At 32.4% G+C, this 27,598-nt stretch overlaps 2 protein-coding genes across 4 annotated transcripts; one reads left to right on the forward strand and one right to left on the reverse strand.

The window, feature by feature from the left end:
• Positions 1 to 16,149: 16,149 nt before the first annotated feature.
• Positions 16,150 to 20,004, forward strand: LOC107899010 (phosphatidylinositol:ceramide inositolphosphotransferase 1). Its single transcript, XM_016824598.2, has 12 exons — positions 16,150 to 16,598; positions 16,699 to 16,788; positions 17,130 to 17,216; positions 17,318 to 17,386; positions 17,532 to 17,612; positions 18,209 to 18,280; positions 18,439 to 18,499; positions 18,602 to 18,704; positions 18,999 to 19,094; positions 19,172 to 19,218; positions 19,335 to 19,462; positions 19,561 to 20,004. Exons 1-12 carry the CDS (start codon positions 16,566 to 16,568, stop codon positions 19,639 to 19,641), a joined length of 948 nt encoding a protein of 315 aa, XP_016680087.1. The 5' UTR covers positions 16,150 to 16,565; the 3' UTR covers positions 19,642 to 20,004.
• Positions 20,005 to 20,774: 770 nt separating this feature from the next.
• On the reverse strand, positions 20,775 to 23,108 carry LOC107899011 (uncharacterized). Of its 3 annotated transcripts, none has more exons than XM_041090705.1 (3): positions 22,196 to 23,108; positions 21,426 to 21,606; positions 20,775 to 21,148 (listed from the first exon to the last, which is right to left on the reverse strand). In XM_041090705.1, the coding sequence occupies exons 1-3, from the start codon at positions 22,612 to 22,614 to the stop codon at positions 21,128 to 21,130; spliced, it is 621 nt and encodes a 206-aa protein (XP_040946639.1). In that variant the 5' UTR covers positions 22,615 to 23,108; the 3' UTR covers positions 20,775 to 21,127. The 3 variants fall into 3 exon arrangements, with proteins under 3 accessions (XP_040946639.1, XP_040946638.1, XP_016680088.1); XM_041090704.1 differs by having other exon boundaries at positions 20,775 to 21,157; XM_016824599.2 differs by having other exon boundaries at positions 20,775 to 21,606; positions 22,196 to 23,101.
• Positions 23,109 to 27,598: the final 4,490 nt, after the last annotated feature.

Raw genomic sequence — 27,598 nt, forward strand, 5'->3', positions numbered from 1 at the left:
ATCGAGGAAACGACATGAACTCATACATATGGCCCAATGAGTGCTTCTCATATAATTTAAAGTCACCAATGGCTAAAGTGGTTAAAGAGGATGATAAATATCAATAGAACATGGAAAAATTAAATTGTCTAGAGACCACTGTTAAGTCGTCCAAAAACAACACTGTTTGAAGCTACGTGCCATACTTAGAAACCCAACAAAAAAAAGTGAATTCTTTGGGTAATAGGGGAAAAAATCCCTATTCGATCACCTAAAACCCTGGTTAGAAGGATCATCCAAATATAAAGTGGAGAGACAACCAAGATAGCAGAAACCTAGCTCCAAATCAAAAGAATCCTCCATATCGACCTTTGCATATTCAACGATCAGAAGAAAGACCCATCGGTAATGATTATGTGGGTTGTGGTCAACATTTGGATTGAAACAAAGGTGAAATGAAATTAATGAGATTCGAGATTCAACTGGTTAAGATTGAATGCAATTAAACTTATGCCAATATGACCAAATTAAAGAAAGAAATGCACAACATTGTGAGTGCGTTGAATGAGATACGAAGGTAAATGGGTACGTGAATTCTCCATTGTACACTTAGATTGTAATTGTCGGATGTTCGTCTTTATTGACTAGACTTCTCCTTGTATCCGATCTAGTCATTGACCACATACAGTATGGTCATTCCTCATGGATCTTTCTTGAGATCTTTTGTACATATGGAAGTTGGTAACAAGGGTTTGAATGATTTTGCACTATGTTTCCACCTCCTTTACCTCCCCACTTTAGGTTCAGGTGATCCTTCTAACCAGGGTTATATGTGTTCGAATAGAGATTTCCACCTCTATTACCTATGTAATTCACCTCGTCCGGTTGGTCCTCCGAATTTTGTCCACAATTTTGGGTTTGGCTCTGTTATGGTTGGTTTAGATTTTGCTTCCGATCGGTTCAACTTCTCCAAAATTATTTGATAAGCACCTACATATTGGGTTGCTTTTGTAGGTGTTGGTTTTAGATTACAAGTGAACCTTTCATTCTACCACACATATGAGTTCATAGCCAAGTCGTTAATTATTTGACAGGTTCACTCTTACATATGGTTTATCAAGGCTCTTCCGGATGCATCATCCAGTGTGGACCTCAAATTTTTGTCTAAACAATTATAAAATATATGCATTTGGAGCCACTCTTGCATTCTATGATGGGGACACTTCCTCATTAGTGACTTAAATTGGTTCCAAGCTTCGTATAAATTTTTACCTTCGAATTACTTGAAATTAGTAATCTCATAATAGAGCTAAATAGATTGCTTATCGGGAAAATTTTGTGTAGAAATTTTCCCAGTAATTCATCCCATATGGTTATAGAACCTGGTTCTAATGAATCTAACCAATCAGCAACATAGTCACATAAGGGAAAGGGAAATAGCCAAAGATGAACAACGTCATTTGTTACCCCGTTGTACTTAAAAGTATTACACAATTGGAGGAACCATTTTAGGTGTTGGTTTGGATCCTCTATCATGTTCACTTGGAATTGCAATGTAATTTTGGATCATTTATATTGTAGTCATCTTAATCTCAAAATTATTGGCATTGATCGTTAGTCGTTCAATACTCTTCGCACGACATCTAGCGTTGGTAGTGTGTACTCGTACAATGTCTTTTGAGCCATAAGTAGCTCTCCGCAGATTTGTATTTGTGGTTCAAGTGGATCGTCATACAGTAGATTTCCCTAAGGCAACTCAGCTACCATAGGTGGATCGTTTTGCATCAAGTGATGGTTGCGTCTCAGAATTTGCTCCATATTAGTATATGGCTTGAATAGAATGCTTCCACTTCGGGTCATAAACTAAAATCAAAGATAGAAAAATAAAATAACTTGATAAATTAAAAAAGTATGGAAAATATAAAATAAAATAAAAATTGTATCTATAATTTTTAATTTTTTTATTTATCCTACTAATTGCAGAAAAAAATTTAAATTCAATGCCGAAACCTCATCGACAACGGCGCCAACAATTTGACCGCTTCCAAACGTACAAATGCTTAGAGTAAAAATCTTGCCAATAAAATATATAAAATAAGTGCGGTATCTACAAGCGAATATGTCAAATTGTAATATAATTTAGTGTTACAACAGAACATCGGTAAGTATTTCGAGGATTGTACCAAAAGGAGGTTGAATTAAATCTAAAAATATTATCTACAATAGCACTCTAACTAGTAATCACTAAAAAACATATTACGAAAATTAATATTAAGATCAACGTTGTAAAATAAAAACTAAACTACTAAAACAAAGTTAACAAACGAAAATCTCTCAATTAACAGGCAGAAGATTAACTTGCTTTAGTAGTCCAATTAACTTCAGAATTTAAGTTTTATTAGGGAATTATTTATCAACTAACCAGTATTACCTCTCAGCTTCTACTAATTAACTAATCTACTAGTACACACTTATCTCTCGACCTCACTTTCCTAATCGGGATAAATCCGAGATTTACTCAGTAAACTGATCTCTCGACCTCATTTACCCTAGATTACTTCCTAGGCTTTAAACACACATGAATTTATACCAACTAACTTTATTGGAAAAATTGTAGTTCATTCGTTAATCACTCTCACATACACTCATTAATCTCCCTAAATATCTAGCCACTCATCGACTCGTTTGATGATCTTGATGTGCTCGGAATCGTGAAATTCTTTAATAGTGATTGAGATCTAGTAATTTGCAAACAAGAAGTGAGAGAAACTTATGAAAGTACAAAATAATAAAGGCTTGGACTCAAATCGAATCCAAGTTGAAGAATAAGAAATAAAATTATTTTTAAAATAAAATAAACCTAAACTAAAAACCTAAATATACTAAACTAAAACCTAAAAATGGCTTCGCAAAAAGCTCCCAAACTTTGCTTAGCAGTCCTATTTAGGTCAAATACAAGCCTTAATCACATAAAGTATAAGTTGTGCGAACAAAAATACCCTTGCTTAATTTTTGCCCCACGTCGCACTTGTGTCACAATATAGACTAAGGCGTGTCGCAACACAACTTCGAGTATAAATATTTGTGCTCGTTCATGTGTTGCAACTCTGTTGTCATTCCTAATGCTTTTAGGCCTAAAAATAGGTGTCCTGCATATTCCATTAGATCGTTAAAACCTTTTTAAGGTCGATATTGGCCAAATAGATCAACTATCTCGAAATAATGCATAAAAATTCTTATTTTACAATAATTTGAATCTATGTTACGAAATGTGAAAATGTAATAAAAGACATTGAAATGACTAGAAAACAATCTCGTTAAGTGCCAAAAAGTACTTAAATTGCCAATACGATTTGTGGTCAGTCAATGACGTTGAACCTAGGAGGAGGAAAAGATAGGTGACTACCACTAGTTTTGAACTTGATTTCCTTACTACCTTTGTAACTTAAATTAGAGATTTAGCCTTAATAAGTGATTCTATTGCTAATGCATTTTTTATAGTTGAGGATCCAAAAACCTATGATGAAGCTATATAATCAATAGATGCTAGTTTTTGGAGAGATGCGATAAATAATAAGCTATAGTCTAATATGTCTAATCACACTTAGGAACTAGTAGACTTGCCTAGAGGATTTAGACCTATTAGTAATAAATGGATTTTTAGAAAGAAACTTAGACAATATAGGTCAATATAGAGGTATAAGTCAAGATTAGTTGTAAAAGGGTTCACTCAGAAATTTGGAGTAGATTACTTTAATATATATTCTCTTGTGACTAAGATCTCAACCATTCATTTTTATTTACTTTAGCTTCCATTCACAATTTGTTGGTACATCGAATGGATGTGAAAACAACTTTCTTGAATGTTGATTTGGACAAGGAGATCTATATAGAGCAACTTCCAAGATTTGTTGCACCTGGTGTAACACCCTCGACCTAACTCGATCTACCAGATCCGAATTTCAGGTGTTACACCTTATATGGATGTACTTGAAACTTTTCTTTCTTTCTTTTATTCATTGTTGTAAAAGTCTCCATGAATGTAACAAAATTTCTTATTAGCGTGCATTTACATTTCGCCTATGTACAGACTACTATCTATGGCTACTATAGAGTTTCTTGTAAATATACAATATATTGTTATCGTTTTGACGCAATAACATTTCAAACTTCCTTACTTATCTCTCTCAGTCTACTATGTACATCTTGGAGTACTACATATTTATTTAGGCTCAAATATCAGTTATAAACATATTCAATTTCTACTCTAATGACTTATGCACAGATTTTGACACGCCACTTGATTTTCCTCTGTATGCATAATAGCCCAGTGTACTGCTTCATTGGTGTAGCCCTGGGATCATCTCTCGGTGCACTTTCCTTTACAGACCTAGAAACACAAACAACTTTAATAAGTTCGTAAGAACTTAGTGAGGTAAACCTTAGAATACCTTTTTCATTCATTCTACGTTGCATATGGTATATTGCACATCTTTAAGTATTTCTTGACATTTCCTCCTTTGGCAGGTACATTTCTAAGGCTACCATCTTTCTTTCTTCAAAACCATTTTCCTTCTCTTGGGCGTACTATACTTACCATCTCTTTATCTTTTATATCCTTTCTTAACTCTTACCTTTAAATAATCCTTAACCTCTTCATTTACCCTATCATCAACCTTGATATCTTATTCCATACTTATCAGTCTTGTCATTATCTTCGGGCTGGATAGACTGCGCCCAGTACTTATTTAAAAAATTCCCCATATTTTTCTTACTTTAGTCCATTCTCTGTTTTTACTCTTAACTTATATCGTTGCCTTGCCACATGCTTTGGCGCTCACTAGCCTTTCTTATTCATCCATTGTAACTATACAAGGTTCGTCATTCATTCGGTATTTGCCAAAGGCATTTTCTTCAGATGGTCATCATGAGATCCATTCTTTAAATTTTGCCACGAAGGCATTCCTTTCCGAAGATAGCCACAAAGCATTCCTTTTAACAGTGATAGCCACAAAGGCTTCCTTTTAACAGAGATCCTCCCAAAGGCTTTCTTATAACAGAGATCGCCATAAAGGCTTCCTTATAACAGAGATCGCCATAAAGACATTCTTTTAATAGAGATCGCCACAAGGGCTTCCTTATAATAGAGGTCACCACAAAGGCTTCATTTCAAAGGTAGCAACAAATGGTCACTTATATGGAAATTGGTGTTTTTGACGATAGGGATTTGCCTAAACTCACCGTCGTGAGGTTAGCCCCTCATCACTTTACTCACCCAATCGTCCTTTACATATTCTATATGACACCATAGCCCAACTATAGTCTTACACTATATGGTCTTTAGAGTGCCATTGACTTTTTATTTTAGTGATTCATGTTTTTAGTCTCAATAGACCCCTTTAGACGACCCTAGAGATAGATATAGTGTAACACCTCCTAACCCCAAACCGTTACCGGAACAGGGTTACGAGGCATTACATGACAAATCAAACAATTTACAAATAATTCATATAAATTTTACTAATTGACTTCATTCATTTTTTATTTTTTTATTTTTTTATAAAAATTTCGGCAGCATTTTTGCTTATTTTTACATACAACCCCCTGCAAAATTTCAAACATAACCAACCCAATTCCAGTATTTCAACCAAGGCATTTATATACTTAAATCTTACTTGACATATTGATATAACAACTTATTTAATAAAAATCCTATTATCATTTCTAATTAACACATAAAACTAATCAAGTCATTTCAATTCGATACCAATGCCATAAAGGACTTCTACCAATTTGCTAATATAATCATCAAAATACATAATATCTTACTTTACAATAAAACTAGATAACATACCAAAATAACTATTATAATTCTTATGTACATGCCACTTTCTCTTAAAGGAAGAAAACATCACCAAAATCTTTATGTCGGAGTTGGGATTGTTCTGGATGCTGAACCGAGACTCTGATCCCTTTTCAACCTACGCACAGAAACAACCTTACGCTGAGTATTTTATACTCAGTGGTATTACCATAATTCAAATTATAATAACAACAAAGAATTATAATTACCAAGCATGTAACTATCCGATTTCTTAAATATCAATTAATTTATAAACTTTCATTAACTAACAATAACAATACAATTTTTAGCTATTCTTCAATTTCAATCATATATCACATGTAATAATTTCAATCACTACATAAACATTAAATTCATGCTTTTCATTTTCAATCTCAAATTTCAATCCACAATTTTAACTTTTCTTATTTCAATTATTCACCCTATTAACAATCTGGACTTTGACAGATACACGGATTCCAACCCAAACACACCAATATGGCACATTGTGCCTAAAACGGTACATAGTACTTGATCAGTATACGATACATAAGTGCCTGAAACGACACACGAGGTGCCTGATACGACACATAAAGTGCATGAGATACGACACATAAAGTGCCTGATCGGCAGAGCCGATAAATCCCGTACACTTCTAAATCCTATGGCATGCCAATTATACCCGACTCAGCCCGACTAGTTAATAGGGTATATAAATTTCACAATCTAATTTTCAGTTTTATTTCAAGAATTCATTTTCAATATCAATTATACTTTTTCACTTCACTAATTAAAACACAGTTCAATACCAACACATATTTTCCTTATTCAATTTAATTTTTTTTCAAATTCAATTCAATAAAGTTACTTACCTTATTATATGCTTACCATACACATAATTTAAATTTAACATCAAATAATAAACAATTTGAATTATAGTAATACAAACCCGAATTTTGCTCGATTATTCCTCAATAACCTTCTCCTTTCCTTTGTGTGTCGATGCCTCGAGTTCCTTGTTAGCTACAAAAATAATAATAATTTACACCATCAATTACAACATTAATTTATAATAATAATAAAATTTCTATCCAATTTATACTTTAATTCTAATTTAATTCACACTCTATTTCTATTCAAATTTCTTCTAAACTCAAATTTAACTACCAAATTTTCAGTATATTTCATTAATTTCGAATTTTCCTCAATTTAATCCCTACAAACATAAAAATTATAGCTTACTTCACAATTTAATCCTTTTATCAACTCTAACTAGAAATTCTATCAAATAAAACCTCAATTCCATCACTTATTCAACATAAACCCTACTAAAAAATCTATTAACTTTCAAAGTTTCAACTTAAATCCAAGAGTATTTCACTCTAGGGTTCCAAAAAACATCAAATTTCTGAGAAAAGGACTTGATTTAGCTTACCTATTAAACTTCAAGCTTCAAAATCTCAATTTTCCCTCTTTCTTTTCTTTCCCTTTTTCTTCCCCTATTTTCGTCTCTTTCTCTGTTTCTTTTATGTTCTTCTTTCGTCCCTTTTTCTTTTTGTTTTACTTACTTTATTTCTTTTATGCATTAGTTAATAATAATAATAATATATTATTATAATCATATAATAATATTTTATTCACAAATATCTTCTACTTAAATTTTAAGAAAATATTTTATTTTATTACAAGTGTGTTTTTATATATTTTACACATGTATTATTTTATCACCACACAATTGTCTTTATCTTATTTGTTTCCTATAATATATTATCTTAATTTTAATTAATATAATTTATAATATTTTAATTTAATAACATTTTTATAATATAAATCAAGAAAAAATCTAAGATTTTTCCATCTATTGCCACCTAAACTTAAGCCATTGGCTTATTTACCTATTTAGTCCCTCATATTTTATTTTAATCTATAATTAAATGTTCACTTCTATTGTAATTTAATCCTTTTTACTAATTACTCTTAATTAAGCTAAATTCATCTATCTAAAACCTAATTAAACACACAACTAGTCTAGTAAATATTTCTAATAATTATTTTCGAACTCAATTTACTAAGACGGAGACCCGATAATGTACTTTTTCGATGCCCCTAAATTTTTGGGTCATTACATATAAACACTTTATGCAGACTCATACTTGACAGGCTTATTCATATCTGACATACTCATGACAAACTTTTTCATAACTGACTTGTTCATGTCATCAAAACACACATATACACAATTTACTCATTCAGACACATTATCCTCAAATATCATATCCATTTTCCATACAAATCATTCTTGCAAGTTTATCAGACATACATTTCTCACAGAATCATCACATAATGCATTTTAGCTTATTTTCACAGAAGTTCTAACATGCATATACATTTGCAAGAGTCGGCTTAGAGACTCACTTTATAACCTAGAAGGCTGTCAAACTTCAGATCTAGCCTTTCCTTGTGACAACAGCAGCTTTAGTTCTAGATCTTTCATTCAACCAGATACTATGGCCTTCTCGCATTGTCAAATAAAAACACTTTGTTAGAGCTCATTTGAGTAATATTTCACCTCTACTTTAACTCATACATATAACTAAGCCTTATTTCTTCATGTATACTTGTAGATCTACACGTCCTTAGTAGACCAAGTCATAAAATTTACCTTGTTGAGAGGGAAATCACTAGCAGAAATTAGGGTTTCAGACTCATCTGTTGAGAGGCAACCTTCATCTGTTCATAACCCTCCTCCTTAATAAGAAAGATAACCCCTTTAACTTAACTCGAGCGTCCTTTTAACTTAACTAAAGTTTTCATGGGGACTTGATAAAGGTCACGTTAAGACCGAGTGGCTTATCAAGATCTGTCACGTCTAAGAGACTTACTTGATACTTCTTTAGCCTTTGACTCTTCCGGTTCATGTTTAGTTAGTTTCCAACCAGCTTTCCTTACCAATCAACTGGTACGAGACCTTATTGGTCTCTAGAGGTATTATGCCTTCTGGCGTGACCTCATACCTCTTAACCATTACTTTCGTTTTACTTATCATCTTTATTTGCCTAAGAATCCTTGCCTACTTGTTTCCACATCAAAGTTTGCCCATTCTATACTCCAAAAATGCATTTGGACGACTACTATTGTTTAGTCAAACATTCCTTCCTATAGTTCCTTAATTGTTCCTATTAAGAGTCTATCACTTTACCTATTTCAAAACTCATTCCAAAATTCCCACTTCTAAAACAACACTCGAATACTAGGGCTTCTTTGGGCGGGATGTTACACCTAGTATGGAAGATAAAGTTTGTAGACTCAAAAAATCTTTGTATGGTCTCAAACAAGCTCCAAAATAATGGTATGAGAAATTTCATAAAACTATTCTTAGTTTGGGTTTTTATTGTTAATGGTGTAAATGCATGTTTGTATTCTAAGTTGTTTGGTTCTGATTGTGTCATCATACGTTTGTATATGGATGACATATCAATTTTCAGCATTAATACAAAAGTCATTATCAAAACCAAAAATTTCTTATCTACCAAGTTTGATATGACTGATTTGGGAGAGGTAGATGTAATCTTAGGAGTTAAGGTTACTAAATCAGAAAAGGGATTTACTTTAAACCAATCTCACTATATAGAGAAAGTGCTAAAGAAGTTTAATAGCTTTGATGTAGTCCCTGTGAAAACTCCTTTTGATTCTAGCATACAATTGATAAAGAATAAAGAAAATAGTGTTTCTCAACAGAATATGCTAAAATTATTGAAACCCTTATAATCTTAATGAACTACACTCAGCCTGATATTGTTTATGCAATTAGTAGACTAAGTAAATGTACTCATAATCCTATCAATGAGCATTGGAATACTCTAAAGTGTTTGCTTAAATACCTTAAAGGTAACAATAACTTGGAAGTTGGAATTTTTTGGATACCCTGCAGTCCTAGAGGGATGTTGTGATGCAAACTAGATAACTAATAATGATGAAGTTAGCTCTACAAGTAGATATGTTTTTACGTTGGGTGGAACAACTATTTCTTGGAAGTTTGCTAAACAAACTTGTATTGCTCGATCCACGATGGTATCAGAGTTTATAGCTCTTGACTTAGCCGGGCAAGAGGCCGAGTGGTTTAGTAATCAACTTACGAAGATTCCTTTATAGGAAAAATTGACACCTTCCATATCTCTATTATGTGACTCACAAGCCACAATTTGCGTTGCTAAGAGCCAAGCTTACAATGGTAAGAAGATGCATATTCGAATAAGACATGAATATGTGAAACATTTAATAAAGAATAGAGTACTTACTTCGGAGTACGTGAGGTCTAAAAAAAACTTAGCTTATCCACTAACCAAAGGGATAAGTAGGAAAATAGTTCTTGATTCGTCGAAGGGGATGGGTCTTAAGCCCAGTATTGAGAAATTCATGGTGGATACCCAACTTAGTTTTCTAAGTTTAATGTGGTCAAATGAAACTATGGAAAGACTCATAGTGTACATTTCACTTATCCCTATAGCGAATGATGTACATGCATAAGGTTGAGTTCTTACTCTTAATGAATTCATATCTCAAAGCTTGGGTGGTCTTATTGAGACGGGCTTAATGAATTCACCGAATTTAAATTTGAAAGGATAAGCTTAATAAATACTCTTAATGATTTCATATCCTTGATTCGGGTAATTTATATTAAGATAGACTTGATGAAATCACCTATGTAAGTGTAAAGAACTAGCCACCTTCTATGAAATACATTGGACAGTCTTTCTAGAGCACTTACTAGTATCCTGAGGTGTATTGGCTAAAACTTGATGATATATCAATGAACATCAATTGAATCTGAGATTAGTCATGTGTCATGAATTAACCCCTATCTTAATAAGTTCAAGATTCGTTCACTTGTTAAATAGAAGAATCACTCATTTCACTATGTACTAGTTCAAATCCACAAGATACTAGTGCTTGAGCGACTAATTTCGTTGTTGCTCTTCTCATGTTTTACTTTTTCTCATGTTTACAAAAATTTCCAATTCTTTTGCATTAGTGGGGGAATGTTATTAATGCAAAGTGGGTAATCTCATATTGGTTGAGAAAAGACTTCTAAGAGGGTTTAAACATAGTCTTGCCTTTTACCCTAATTGAGTAGTTAGGGCTAAAAGCCCAATACACGCAGACTGTCGTCGCTGCCTGCCCAACCCGTGTCAGTGTCTACGATAAAATTTCTTTTCTTTTTATCAAAAATATTTTTTTTGTTTTTCAGAATATTTTCAATTGCAGAAAATCCTTTGGCTTTTTGGTAACTAACACTATTATTTTACCATTTTTCCCCTTTAGAAAACAATATAAATAACATACCATTCTTATTTTTCACAACAAGAAAAACAACAAGAATCTCATTCTTCTTTCCTCAGCTCACCTGTTTTCTTTTCAGTTTATTTCCCTTATATTTTTTTTATTCCTTTCGGGAAGAGCAATGCCAATTGTATTCTACCTTCTTTATTCGAGAGTATGAATATTGAAGTCAATTACTGTAATATCCCGAAAATTACTACAGTAAGAAAGTAGGTATCCTTGATAGTAAAATAAGGAAATAAAGTGACAAAAGGGAAATTTTGAGTTATGAAAACATTGGGAATTATATTATGACATATTAATTCAAGAAATGATTAAATCGCAAAAGTGAGAAAAGTTTTGTTGCCCAAGAGTAAATACTCAAATTTTGAGGGATTAAAGTGTAAATACAAAAAATTGAAGGACCAATAGTGTAAATATTTTAAGGGTGGAATAATCTAGAAACTAAGGAAAATGGATGAATTAGGACTAAATTGAAAAGGTAAAAAATTTTGAGGGACTAAATCACAATTTTACCAAATTAAGTGATGACTCAAGGATGGAATTTTTAAAGATTATAAAGGGAAAAATGGTCAATTAGAAGAGAGAGAAATCTAGAAGATAATGATGATGTTGGAGATATTTTATATTAAATAAATAAATATTAGTTTATTAATATTTTAATTTGATTTTTAAATGATATTTTATTATTTTATTAGTATTTTATTTAGTATATATAAGAAAAGGAAGATGAAGAATCATCCATTCCACCATATTTCCATGCAACTAACATGAGAAGAGAGGAGAAGAAAGAAAGTTTTGCTTTATTTACCATTTGGTCCTTCCACCAAAAATTTACCATTTTCACCTAAAAATCAAAAGAATTTCCATAGCTTCCAAGAGAGAAGAATAACAAGGAGACAATGGAGAGCTAGAATATCAAGTTAGATTCAAGAAATAGAAGCTGGAGGAGAGAGAAAATCAAGTTAAAGATTGAAATCAATAGCACAAGGTAAGAACATCAAGATTTCAATATATTTTTAAGTTTGATATTATTGAAAAAGCATGGAAATAATGTTATAGAAGAGTTTTCTTATATAAGGTCTTATGTTCTTGATATATTAGTGAAGAGAAATAAGTGAAAGTGATGGGAAATATTATAGAGAAAGGGAAAAAGGGAGTTATACACCTTGTAATCAACATTTTGCACTAACACAGTTTTGGACAGCAGCAATAGGTTAACTTTGAAAAATAACCATAAATTTTGGAAATAGAATTAGAGTATGAATAAAATATGAAAATAAAGCTTATTGAGTCTAGTTTCTCATAGAAGAAACGGTGTAAGTAATGGAATTGTAAATCATGAGATATAATAAATTTTGTGAGACAAGGTTAGAATGAATTCGAGTTCCCCTATTATGACTTGGAAAAATCATTAAAAATTGTACAAAAATACTTATGGGTTATAATTTATATGTTTACAATCCTTAATGAGTCTATTTTAAATAGAAACAAATAGGAACATCATCTAAATTTTGTACAAAGATATAATTAATTTTTAGTGAAGAGGTATTGGAACTGTAAAACGGTGAAACAGGGGAAAATTTAAAGAATAAACTGTACTTATTGGCTAAACCGAAAATTTTGAAAATTTTATGGTAAGAATATATGTGAGTCTAGTTTCACGAAAAATGTGTGGATCTCAATTCGGAGTTCTTTAGCTTAAGATATAATTAATTTAGTGACTATGACTCAAGTGAACAGCTTGTTATGAGTAAACAAGTTAATAGTGGTATTATGTATATATCAAGGATGTGGAATGGAGTGGAGGAGGAAAAATATATGTGAATATTCAGCTAATATGAGTTTATTTTAAAATAGCTAATTTACATGTTTTAGGTTTAGGGGCTAAATTGAATAAAAGTAAAAATTTTAAGGGTAATTTTGTAAAAATGTCAAAAAGTGATCAAATTGCATGAAATGAATTGTTTTATCTTTAAATTAATAAATTGAATGAAATATTAATTTATATCAAGATTGGGTGGAAATTCGAGGAAAATATAAAATTATCAAAATGTCCCTAAATTTTAGTATTTCTACAATTTAACCTGGTAAGTTCGTGTAACTTGAATTATATTCTTAGATGATTGAAATATATATATTGGATTGAGAAATTGATTTGAATTGTGAACATGAGAAATTGTGAATTGAATGAAATGAAAATGAAGCTTTGAATTACATGAGTAAATATTGGGTCTTGTAGGCCCTATTTGTTATGAATATAATATTTCGAGGATATGCTGTAAAGAATTATAAAAGCATGTTAATAATTTGAAAGTTTTAATTCGGGTGAAATTTTGTAACTCGGTTTAATACGTATGCAAATGTATGTCTTCTAGTAATGCCTCGTACCCTATTCCGACGTCGAATACGGGTAAGGGGTGTTACAATGTGACACCGCCAGATTCGGTCATAACGTTTAGACCAGGTTTGGGGTGTTACAATTACATCGATCAGGACAAATTTACTTCTAAGACAGTGGTTCTTCCACGACACAGTGATTATTGTATTTATTTATACTCAGTTTATATTTTCTATCAAGCGCTAACGATTTCATTTTGCAGTAGTATATTTCCAACAATGATTACTTCATTTTTCTTAAGTAAATCATGTTTTTATTTATTTGGTCTTTGCTTATATTTATTTGACTGTTACCTAATTTTGTGATTATTGTCTTCAACGTTTGAAACAAGATACTAAAGTTTTTCTATATATATATATTGTTATTTCTTTGTAAATTGATTTCACATTCCTCACAAATCAACATGTCTTAATAGATATGTTTTATTAATTAAACTTCAATGGTTGGTTATCTAGAATCTTCTCATTGGAAGCAATAAAGAAAATGAATTGAACTTATTCATGGATCAAACTGGTGAGTATTTGAATTAATCCTCCCTTTGTTCGGTCCACTCCATCTATTCTAAAAGAAAAGTAGACTTACCCAGTTGAAGTCTTACGGTTGGTTTGATTCATTTTTTTAAATCATTGCAAACCTAACGTTTTTATTTCAATCTTTCAAGCCTTTTTGGACCCAATCTGATTTTTTCCCTCTCCCTTCTAGTGGAAGTCTGGCTGACATTCCAATTTTGAAATTTCCAACAAGTTTCCCAGCCTTAAATTTATTTACTCATTCATTCATACCACCAAAGTTTCGTATTCTGAAAGCTCCGTACTTTAAATTTACAAGCATAAGATTAAGTAATTAATTTTAAAGGAAAACCAAAATTCAGACACAAACCAGCACCATGTGGTGGAGTCTGGACATACTTCTAAGTTAAGTTTCTAACATTAATCACTAACTTATCAAATCCTCCAATCTTCCCCTTTCAATTTTTCGAAAAGAATCAATTAAAAATCTTTTCACACCCAATTGAGTCCCTGATTAGATAAGTCTTTTGACCAACGTTAATCATTATAATTTTGATGTGATCATTAACAGCGCTAATGTGACATTCTATATTAACAACAGTTGTTGAAATGACATTGCCACATCAATAAAAAAATAATTTTTTCTCCATTAATACTGTAACGATCAACGTTAATTAAAAGATTTATTAGGTCAATTTTATTAAATCAAAAACTCAATTAAATGCAAAACTATCATAATAACTTAATTGATATTTTGAAAAAAATTTCGAGAATAATTAAAAATTTCAGTGAAGACCTTCCAGAAAAAAGAATTAACATTACCCTACCACGGAATTTGTTTTAAATTTCAAAACAAAAAAAAAATAAACAAACTAATTAAATAATGTTGAAGTTTATCTAAAATGTTATAATCAAGGCAGATTAGGGGATTTGGTTATTGTTAGTGATAAAGAGGACAAATGGACAAGTCGACATCAACACGTTTCGGGAAAAGGGCCGGCTTGGCGGTTTTGTGTCTTTGACAACTACAAAAAAAAAAAATGGTCCCTTTTTTCTGTTTTTTGTTTTGGAAATTTTGATTCTTCAAAACGCACTTTCCCTCTCCTGCCTTCGTTGATTCATTGTTTTTTATCCCAAACGCACCTCGACTGTCGGCAATAACCACCATTGACTCTCACTATTTTGCCTTTAGGGGTCGTTGAAATTCACGCTTCCACAATGACCGCTTGCATCCATATGGCACTCCTCCACTTCCTCATATACCAAATGAACACGTTATATACTTCATCAATGTATATAATACATTCTTACAATATAAGTATAATACATTGTTGATAAAGATTAAGATTTCGGGCATTGAAGGTTTAAATTTGTATGTATTTATATTTATAATTTGTAATTACTTAATATTAGTAAAACTTTGAAAAAATGTATAATAAGATAAAGTTTAATTATATTTTCAGTCCTTGTACTCTTTTCATATTTAAAATTTGATTCCTCTACTTTAATATTATGAATTTGTCTCATTATTTTTTGTATTTTAATAATTGAATCCCAAATGACAATTTTAATTTAATATTTTATTATTATTTAAGCTATGGGTTATGCAAACGAAATTTTTTTTATGTGGTATTGGAAATGGGTAAAGTTGAGGTGACGTATATACATAGGGACAGATAACAAACCAAATTTATTTAACCCATCAATCAACTTGAGATGAACATGGCATTCCCACATGATTTAAATAAAAAAAAATAGATGATTTTGTAATTATTTTAATGCTACCATTTCTTTGAACTTAGTGTTAAAAAGTGACATTTAGAATTGATATTTTATATTAAATTATTAATTTTGATTATAGTTGAATGCAATTAAAAAAAATTATATTTTAAATTAATAGATAATACATATGATTCTAATTTGGATTATGTGGTTAAAAATATTTAAATTATTAGCAATAAAGACTTTCTTTTAACGTGAAAGTTTAATTAAAAATTAAAAAATTCAGTTAAGTGAATATCTCACCCACCACCGTAAGGGCATTTAAGTAAACAAACAATAAATAGAAATGTTGACAAAATATAAAATATAGTTGCGCCGAAGTTTCTTTTTATCATTCCTTTAATTTAATTTTCATTTAGTCTTTAATTTCAACCTTTTTCTCTATTTTCATTTTCTTTCTCTTCCTTGGTTCCCGATCCTCATCCTGGATCGCCAGTCTTTGATCCCTCGAAGAATCGATTAATTGGCGGCGGCGGCGGGGGTTACACTTGTGGTGGTGGATTTGAAGTTGGTCTTTGTTGGTGGAAAACAAAAGAGAGACACATTAATAAAATTTGCTCACTTTTATTCATATTATTTCATTTTGGGGAGGTTAAGGTTTTGGTTAAAAAGGGGATTTGCACAAAGATTGAGCGGTTTTGAATTTTAGAGATGTTGACCTTAACCGGTGGGCTTTGAACTACTATGGCACTGGTTGTTACACGACATCAAGATGACGCTTTACATTGGTCGCGAAGCTTCAAAGGTTTCCTTTTTTCCCCCTTCTTTATGTTCTTTGTATTGGGGAATGGAAATTATAAGGGATTTTGTTTTGATTTGATTTGATTTGATTTTTATTTTTCTAGTTGTGGAAGAGAATTTGTGCAGAGACAACTACGGAGATCAACCTTCTTCTAGACAATTGGAAATATCTTCTTGCTGGTCTAATTTTTCAGGTTTCATTTCTATTTTCAATCTATTTGTTTGAGTTTGAATAATTTCCAAAGTTGATTGATTTCTTTCTCTTACCAATTTTTGTATTTTAAGCAGTAAATGGGGGAGTGGAAAAGCTATAGCATCTTTTCTAAAACAACAGAGCTGCTTGTTTTGATTTTTTTTTTTAAGTAAGATCTGGTTTACTATAACTGGGAGAAATAAGACAAATCTATATCATGGTTCATACAGATTACATTGCATATTGTTTGAGCTTTAGTTTATGCTACATTTTTCATTGCTTCTCTCCAAGTTTTGGATCATCTTAGAAGGATGTGGGTCTAATCTGGCTTTGTCCCTGCAGTATATTCATGGTCTAGCTGCCCGAGGAGTTCATTATTTACACCGGCCAGGGCCAACACTTCAGGATCTTGGTTTTTTCATTCTTCCAGTAAGAACAACTTTCTTTTGATTTTGCTCTTTGTTTGTCTCTATTATATGTCAATTATTTGGTGACATGTCTTCTTATATTTAATTTTCTTTTATATTTAGGAGCTTGGGCAAGATAAGGGCTATATCAGTGAGACAGTGTTCACCTGTGTCTTTTTATCTTTTCTATTGGTAAAGTTACTCTGATGTTGTTGGCTTTTCTTCCTTTACTTCTCTATTGATTTCATTAGTTGTTTTCAGTTCTCACATTTCTAGTAGACGAAATTGCAGTTCTTTTATTTCTCCGCTTCTAACATGTGAGTTGCTCTATTTGCAGTGGACTTTCCATCCTTTCATCTTCAAGACCAAAAAGATCTACACAGTTCTAGTTTGGTGCAGGGTGCTAGCATTTTTAGTTGTAAGTACACCCAATTTATGGCCTTGTTGTAGGACTAGTTATTAGGTTCTTCCTTCTGTCAAAGTATGCCATGTATGTCACTGTGGTTAGTGAGAATCATTGGATTCTCGTATTGAAGATTAGATTGCTTGTCCTTTTTCTCTGTCTGGTAATTATTGAAATGCTAATTAAATTTTATAGGCTCATCCAACCTTTCTCCAATGTCAGTAATGACTACTGAGCTCATTTTGGCTAAAGTAAGATGTCAATTATAAAATAGCAGATATTTTACCCCTCCCCCTTCCAATATATATTTTATTAATCAAATGAGTCCTTCAATTTGAAGTACCATTTTCATCAATAACCTGTCCAATGAAACTGAATTCAATGCGTAAGTTGTTCAACTACCTTTATTAATACCTTTTATTAAGTTGTTCAAATGAGTCCTTCAATTTGAAGTGCCATTTTCATCAATAACCTGTCCAATGAAACTGAATTCAATGCTTAAGTTGTTCAACTACCTTTATTAATACAATGAATCTTGATAAATGATGAAACCTTAAGCCTTAGCTTTTTGCTTACAGTTTTTTGTTTCTTTGTCTATTTTTGTGCTACAGGCTTCTCAGATTCTCCGAATCGTTACATTCTATTCTACTCAGCTTCCTGGACCTAATTATCACTGCCGAGAGGTATAGTCTTGAACTTATGTCTGTACTTGCTTTCGACTTTATGAGGACACTGTGAAATGGTATTTGTTATTGTTATTATTATTGTTGTTGTTGTTATTTTGCGTTGTACATTTGTTTGCTTGGTTAAGAACATTTTAGTAAATAACCTCTTTTTATAGGGTTCAAAGCTTGCCAGGTTGCCGAAACCAGAGAGTGTGCTAGAAGTCCTCTTAATTAATTGTATGTATTCTTATTTTATTTAAAATTTTATTAATTGCCTTTAATTATATAGATATGTTTCTTAATAACTATTTTGGCTCATTTACTTTGTTGATTTTTCAGTTCCTCGAGGTGTAATATATGGTTGTGGTGACTTGATTTTTTCATCACACATGATCTTCACCCTAGTCTTTGTGCTAACCTATCAGAAATATGGCACACGAAGGTAAAACACATGGCTTATTTGTTTCACTTATTTTTAGGCATTAGCCCCAATGATGTAGGGGGAAAAAGATGAAAGAAATCCAATTCGGAACATCCTGAGATTATTATGTCAAGTACCATTCTTGTAACTTTTTCTGATTTGCAATAGCAAAATGTTTGGATCAGACTGTATCATAAGTATGTTCTATTAGTTTCTTGTATACAGTCAATGGGGCAAAGAATTCTGGCTTATTATGTTACGTAAGTATCAGTGGACGAATATTTGGTTTTTTATGGTATTGTTGTCCAATTGCAGGTGCATAAAGCAGTTGGCTTGGTTGGTAGCTATCATCCAAAGTCTCTTGATTGTGGCATCCCGAAAACATTACACAGTTGATGTAGTTGTCGCATGGTATGAAATGCCCTTTTGGAATGTCCATTAGTATTCTTTTTCCAATTTATTTTGACTTTAGTTGGATTTCACTGCAGGTATACTGTTAATTTAGTAGTATTCTTCATAGACAAGAAACTGCCAGGTTAGAAATTAGAATGCTTCGACTTTTGATTTTATCTAATTTGGTATAATCTATTAGTCTTCCAGTGACCGGGACATAACTTCATCATTAGTTTTAACACCAATATATTACTGCAGAATTGCCTGACAGAACCAGTGGAAATTTACCTCTGTTGCTACCATTAAGCACGAAGGACAAGGATAGTAAGACCAAAGAAGAGAACCAGAAGCTCTTGAATGGGAATTCTGTAGACCCTGCTGATTGGGTATAAATAATGATTTTATCTGTTAATTTTCCTCTTTGAATATCTTCACGGTGATATCCAATTTAGATTGGCATTTATGCTTTCTATTATTTGTTTAGAGGCGGAGAAGTGAAGTTAATGGCAAGACAATGGAAGATGCAAATGGACTCCATGCCGATACTGCAATGAATGGTGCGTAGATGATGGAAGCTGCCTGCTATTACTGTAATTGTGCTCTGCTCGGATCCATATGATCTTTTGATTAAAGGCTTAGCATCTTCCAATACTGGTAATTGATTTGTATTCTTAAGAAAAACAGAAACTGAGTAGTGCACTTGTACATTGTGCTGTCCTTCCCTGTCTTTGCATAAAATCATCGGCCATCATCATGATCAGCATCAACATATATCATGGAATATTCCGAGTTCCTATTGCCAGTGCCTGTGTCATTCTCTTTCCCATGTCGAACGCTGAAATTGTGATTGTTGTCTCTCAATGCCGAAGGCCATTGAGATAAACCGGTTTTTTAAGTTTTTAAGTAACTATTAAATCTTTATGTTTCATCTCAAGACATTCCAGGTTTGACCCGAATCTTTAGGAGAACTGAAAACCAAACTTAAAATGGAAATTATAGTAGACAGGCTTTTAGAAAACTCAGATTCCTGCAACTAAAATTGGACGAGCACATGACTACTTTTCATTTCTTCACTGATGCATGTGATGGTTATGTAAAGCTAGTGCGTACTGTCCCCAGGCATGGTAATGTGCGGGAAAAAAAAGTCGTCTTGTTTCCTTCAATCATCAAAGCCAGGCTGCTTCATCTTTCATGCACAATAATGTTTTAACTGCTGCACGTTTATCTTCAAAGGAATCCAATAATAGAGCAACGTGGCCATGTTGGAAAGAGTACAGATTCCAACATGCAGCCATTGCTCTGGAGCATTCCCGGTTTAGTAATTGACAAAATGTGGGGAGATCATGTGGAACTGAATGGAATGCACAAAGATGTTTTATTTAGTAATATATACTTGAACGAACTGGTCAATAATAGGAAGCTGAGAGCTTTTTGAAGATGCTGCAAAATTCCATCATTGCTTCATGTTTGACCTCTGCCCCCCCCCCCCAAGTGGGTGGCTATGCTTATGCCACCACCTATCGGACATAGACTCCCTTGATTCGTATGATTTAGTTATCCTTTTCTCCTTGTTGGATGAGTGTGACCAGGGCCAGCTTAAACTGAAACAGGGATTGTTATGTTTTATGTGGTCATCTCATTTCTTGGGTCCATTTCTTGATTATAGGCTTCCATGTTAACTGCACAGATGGCAACATATACTTGTAATAGGATATCGAATCTTTTTTTTCTCCACGTTCAATTTTCATTGTGACAAGTCCACAAAAATGGCGCACTGGGAAAGGCCTTCGTTTACAATTTTGTACTTTGTTTGCTACATTAATGTAATACCCTTTTCAAGTCGACCACTTGTGCATTAATGAGGCATACAGGGAGGGAAGATTTTTTCTGGTTTAGAACAGCAGAAGATAAGAGACAAAAGAATCTTGTCTGTCTTATGTAGTTGTTCATTGATGGCGGGACCATGGTGTCATCAAACAACCGTCTATGCCAGACACTGCCTTGTCTTGAATGAAAAGGCCAAATGCGTTTTCTTGGGTGTCCCTACTGCTTTAATATCCATTTCCTTTTGCCTGTTTAAGCTTAAGGGTGGAAAGTGACGCCCATGAAGCGTTCCAACAAAGATAACACCAATTTGGAAGTCAATAGGAGCAAAAAAAGAAAAAACCGAATAGTTGTACAGGTTTTCAAATTTTATTTTTAATATATTGGGTATATTGAACTCTCTAAGACTATATTATTATTCATCTCCGTTTCATTCGTTCGATTTTGTTCAAGAACATGTGGTACCGAATTTTAGGATGATGGCATATTGAAGTGAAAGAGCCATGATATCACAAATGCAAATACCATGCAAGCAAGGAGAAAATTGAGGATGCGGTGGCCATGCCAGAAACTTGGTGTGTCTGTATGAGCTGCTGGTCCTGGGACTGCAGCTGTTGTCGTGGAACTGTTGGTGTCGTTCGATTGATCGGTACCCTCGCTCACTCCAACTACATTGCGTGCAATAGAATGACAAATCTCGCAAGTCCTTAAACAATTAAGCAGACTTGAATTATCAATATCTTCAATTATATACATAATGAAGCCATGTTCATCTGCCATGATAACAGTTCTATGCATAGTTATTGCATCAACAGTTGTTTCGACAAAACATTACATAAATCCGGACATGCATGAAGTGCAGAACATGCCAATGCACAATCTGCCAAGAGCAAGAATCAGATAGCTACTTGCACCACTCATATAATGTCAATAATAGGGAACCATTAGTTAAAAAACTTCCAAAGTGGCATACCACCAAGCAATGATCTTTAATCAAAGGGAATGCATCAAAAAAGGTCAAATCTTCACTTTCATACAATGATAGAGAGATTCCTAAATCACAAAAAAACAAAGCACTTAAGAGCAAACAATTTGTCGGTTTAGTCTTAAAACACATCGTAGGAGAGTTTTTAAAGCTTTAAGCATTACTTTAATTTCTTCTCCATTAAGCAAATCAAATGCATTTTTCACCTTATCAAAATAACCAAAAATTTTAACTCTTCGTTCCCTTGAGTGGGTAGTTAATGTTATTAAGAAAGAGTAAATTCCAAGTCAATAGAAATGTTTTTACTTACTTATTTCCTCTGATCTTGAACCATGCCTCAGCACAAAGTTTATGAGCAGCAGCAAGATCATCTTTACAAGAACAACCCAATTCAATAGGAACCCCGGATTCATGGCTGTTACTTTCCAAACCCAAATGACAAATTCTACAATCTTTCTCCACTTTGGCCAAATGCACCTTGATTTCAGCAACTCCTCCCTCAATCTCCGCCTCCACTGAACAATCCGACACCCTCCTGGAATCCGAGGCGCCGCCGTCAATCTCTCCCTCGGTGAAGCTGTAATCGTCGTAAGAACCACCTGCAGTGGAATAAAACTGAGAGTAGCATGAACCCTCGTCGGCTTCCGAGAAGCAGACGCTAGCCTCCCTGGAGCTGACGTCACTCCCGTCGCGGCGGTGAGTTCCTTGCTCTAAATCGATGTGGGACATCTCTAGAAAAGACCCAGAAGCTCAAAACTTGACAACTTTGGAGTTAGATTCGCTTATAATGTCTCAATAGTTTGAAGATATAAACGCTTGATAGGCTTAAAGTTTCAAGCTTTGGATGGGGTTTCAGCAAAACTAAGATAAAAAATGGGGATTTAAATAAGTTTCCATTTTAATATCTCACCCTTTAATTCCATAAACGTTTCAATAAGAAAGAAAACTTATAAAATGGAAACACCCAAAACAAAGGTGAAGAAGAAGGGAAGATTTAGAGAACATTCATGGCTTAATAAATAAAACCTAAGAAAAATGGTGAGGAAAGAGATAAGAGAGGAGTGATGGTCTGTTAGAAGTGTCGTTCAGACAGAGACAGAGACAGGCGCTGCAAAAGAAGAACAGAAACATACAGTTAATGCACAGAAGAATTGAGGACTGAGAAGAGATTTGATATTTATTTATTTTAATTATGATAAGAAGAAACCAAGTTAAAAGAGGAAGATTTGATGGTGGGTACTTTGGGATCTTTGTCTGAAGCAGATTCTGTACGTCCGATGGTATCATTAAGTTGTGATTTGTGAATCTTTAGATAATCGGACGTTTGATATTTGAAGTACCCATACTCCTTTGAATAAGTCAATGAATATTTTTGAGATTACCAAACAATTTCACCTTGGAAAACTAAACAGCCACTTTTTTGTCGTTTCTGTTTTTTTTTCTTTTATTTATTTTTTTCGTTTGGTTTAATATTTATTTTGTTCCTTTTTCAATTAAAACATTTTTATCTAGGTCTTTAATTATTTTTGGACTTAGTGTCACATAGTGCGGATTAAAGTTCATTACAAATTTATAAAAAAGTCCTATGGAGGTCAATCGATTAAATTAGGCTCATTCGATCAACTTAAATTGGCTCAATTCGTGAAACATGTGGAGAAATTTATCTACTTGAAACTTTGAGTGAAACATCTTAGTAAAATTAGAGTTACCAGGGTAATTATTATAAATCCTAAGGGTAAAAATATATAGAGTTTAAATCTTTTAAGACTCTCATATTATAAATATGTACTAATTTTAACCGTCGATGTAATTCGATCTGTACCGTTCGATTTGGAGGAGCTTAACTATAAATAGATGTTTTCTCTCTCATTTGTAATCACTTAATTGTTAACCTTCAAAGTAATAGAGATACTTTGAGAGCATTTACTCAAACACCTAGTGTGTGTTGCTTTCTTGTGGTATTTTTTGTTTTTTCATTATTCCTTCAGAGTTAGGCTAATTTAGGCGGATTTGAACTCAAAAAATCGCCTAAGGTCACATGAATTGCGAGGCTAAAATTATAGCCTCGTGACACTAGTTGGTACTTGAACTTGTATTCAATGAATTAGGCTGGTACCCTATATTAACATTGTTAGTTTGTACTAACATGACATTGCTAGCCAACTCAATGGTGCCACGTTGTAGATTCTTAGTATGTCAAGTGACAAATACAAATAAAAAAATTTAAAATATAAATTAATAAAAATATATATAATTTTTCACATCAAGAATGAACTTGGACAACCATGCCCAAATTTATTTCAAATGTGTTTTTAGTAATTTTAAATATTTTTTATTTTTTATTTATAAAATATTAGGTTATTTATATTATCATTTTGAAATTAAAAATATATAGAATTTTAAAATATGTAAAGGTTTTTTTTAATTATAAAAAATTAGAATAAATTTGAACAAATGTGAAAAACATAGTTTTTTTTATTAATTTATATTTTTAAATATTTTTAATTTTTTAATATATGTTTGTTGTATGACATAGTGAAAGGCTACCACATGACACCATTGAATTTGTTAGCAGTGCCACGTAAACACAAATCGTATTAGTACAGAAATACCAATTTAGTTGATGAAATACAAATTTAAGTACCAACAAAATCTAAAAAAAAAGGATCAACTAGGTACAAATGAACAAGTTTAAGGGACAAAATATATATCAAACCATTTAGTTTATATAAGTTAATAAGAAGACAAAATTATCCTTGCGTTCTAGCCAAAAAAGAAGAAGGTTAAATCTTATTATTATTTTATATATTATGCATAAATTAGATATTTAGTCTTTATATTTTAATTTTTTTTCTAATTTTGTGATTTTTGTAGAAGTTGTTAATTGTAAATATAAGCAGTTATAGCTAGCTTTAAAGTAGTTAATTAATTTGATTTCCACCAGTAATAGTTTTATATAAACTAGAGATTGTAACATTATTTAGTGAGACAAAAACACTATGCAACAACATGGTATCAGAGGTGAAAATCATGTTAAAATTGCCTCGTTTTTCATTTTTTTTATTTTTTTCTTCTTTTTTATTATTATTTCATGTATTCTTGATTTCTTGCCTGCCACTATCACCAAGTCGAGTCCTCTGTATCATCACCATTATATCTTGTCACTTTGCTACCTTCTGTTGTTCTGTCAATTAGTTTCTTGATTCACCATGTCATGTTACATGGCTTTATTGATTGGTTTCTTCTCTTGTTTCTCGTAACTTTCTTGGTTCGTTGGTTTTTCCAATCACAATCTTGGATGTTTCAAGTAGTGGTGGTGATTCTTGCACTATTATTTATTTTAATCATCCGGTTATATTCATCCTTCTGACACACCGGGTGTTTAGTTGGTTTCTCATCAGTTGGCCGACCATGAGAATTATGCCATTTGGAGTCGTTCTATGTGTATTGCATTATTAGCCAAGAATAAACTCAGCTTTGTTGATGGATCGTGTAAGGGACTCTATTCCTCCTGCCCTTCAACCACAATGAGATCGTTATAATGCAATTGTCTTATCATGGATTCTGAATAGTGTTAGCACTAAGTTATCAGCTAGGATCGTATTTGCCACTGATGTTGCACAAGTGTGGAAAGACTTGAAAGAATGTTATGATAAAGTTGATATGATTCAAGTTATTTTTCTTCATCATGAAATTGCCTTTCATGTTCAAGGCACTGCTTCTATTTCAGTGTTTTTTGCTCAGTTGAAGTTACTTTGGGATGAGTATGATGTGTTAGTACCAGTTTCTTCCTATAATTGTGAAATGTGTCTTAATAATTCTTATGTTGCACTTCTTAGTCAGATCTTGATTATGTAACCTCTTCCCTCAATGAATCTTGCCTATTCCATGTTAGTACAAGAAGAATCCCAACATCTGCATTCTTCTAGAGTGTCTTATTTTAATGCACGACCTTGTATTCTTTCAATATGTAAACTTGAAAGAAACAATTCAATGGGATTTGTGATCATTGTAAGGTGCAAGGGCATAAAAGAGACTGTTGTTACAAGTTAATTGGTTTTCCTCTAGATTTTAAGTTCACTAAGCTCAAGTCAATTGGTTCCATGGCTAATCATGTTCAGTCAATATTCACTTAAGAATAATATTAATAGTTTTTAAGCCTATTAAATAATGATTCTAAACAAGCGGTCACTTCAATTGAAGGAATTGCTCATATGGCAAGTATGGTTCCTAAGCCATCTTCCTTCTAGTGGATTTTGGATAATGGGGCTATAAATCATATGATATATGATGGAAAATGTCTTGAATCTCTTGCTTTATGTGCTTCAAACTCATCTTTTGTCCAATTACCCACTGGCAAATCGGTTTCAATCACTCATACTAGCACACACACTTTATTTCCTTCTGTTAAACTTACGAATGTCTTTTATGTACGGAATTTTAATTTTAAATTTCTTTCCATTTCCAAGTTAACACGTGACTTACATTGTTTTATTTTTTTATCCTCATTTTTGTTTCTTCAGGACCTCTACAGTGGACATGTAAAGGCGATTGGTAAGGAGCAACATGGTCTCTACATACTTGTGTTACAATCCCCTCTTTGTCAACCACCTTGTTTATCTACATCATCAATTGTCTCCTTGGCTACTAAAGATACTTATTTTTTTTGGCATGTTCACTTTGAGAATATTTCTTTTCCCAAACTCAATAAATTTGATTATGTAACATGCCTTTTGGCTAAACAAACAAGACTTCCTTTTCCTATTAGTCATTCAAGAGCTATAACCCCTTTTGATTTAGTTAATCTTGATTTATGGGGTCTTTACAAAGTTCAAACACATTCGAGGCATCGTTTTTTTCTCACAATTGTTCATGATTTTTCGAGAGCGACATGGGTTTTTCTTTTCAAATTAAAGACTGATACCGTTGTTATTTTAAAACAATTAATTACTCTTGTCCATATTCAATTTTTTTACCTATCAAAATATTTCAAAGTGATAATGATACCAATTTTTTTTAATTCTGAGTGTAATCCTTTGTTTACTTCCTTGGTAATTACTCATCAAAGTTCATTTGTTCGCACACCTCAACAAAATGGTGTTGTTGAACTAAATTTTGGGAAGAGTGTCTTTTGACAACATTTTATCCTGTGAATCGAATGCCTACTTCCATTTTAAATTGGAAAATCTCGTTCAAAATGTTATATTATAAATCTCCTTCTTTGTCTCATTTACGAATTTTTGGGTGTCTTGCTTATGCCAAAAATCTTACAACTTAGATAAGTTTTCTCATCGTCCTTTATCCTTTATTTTTATGGGTTATTCATCGATTCAAAAAAGGTTATCTCTGTTGCATGTAAATATGTACTGCAAATGTACAAGTGTATATGTCGATTCAAGTAATATAATGATGAGTGAGTACTGTCTCCACATAGATCGAAAATTGATTACAATTGGTAAAGTATTAATGTAGATTTAACTAATTAAACTATACAAAAGAAACATAGTATAAATTGATGAAGGGAATTAATGAATAAACTAATAATATCAATTATAAAAAAAATGACAAAGCAATATGAATTTCGTGGCAATTCACAAAGAATAAGTAGAGAGTATTTCTGCTATTGAATGATAAAGGTTGAAATTACTCAGGGAATATTTTCATAACATAATAATGCCATGGCAAAATTCTGACTAATTACTACCTAGAGAAT

Source organism: Gossypium hirsutum, chromosome D04 (genome assembly GCF_007990345.1).
Source record: "Gossypium hirsutum isolate 1008001.06 chromosome D04, Gossypium_hirsutum_v2.1, whole genome shotgun sequence".
Lineage (NCBI taxonomy): Eukaryota > Viridiplantae > Streptophyta > Magnoliopsida > Malvales > Malvaceae > Gossypium > Gossypium hirsutum.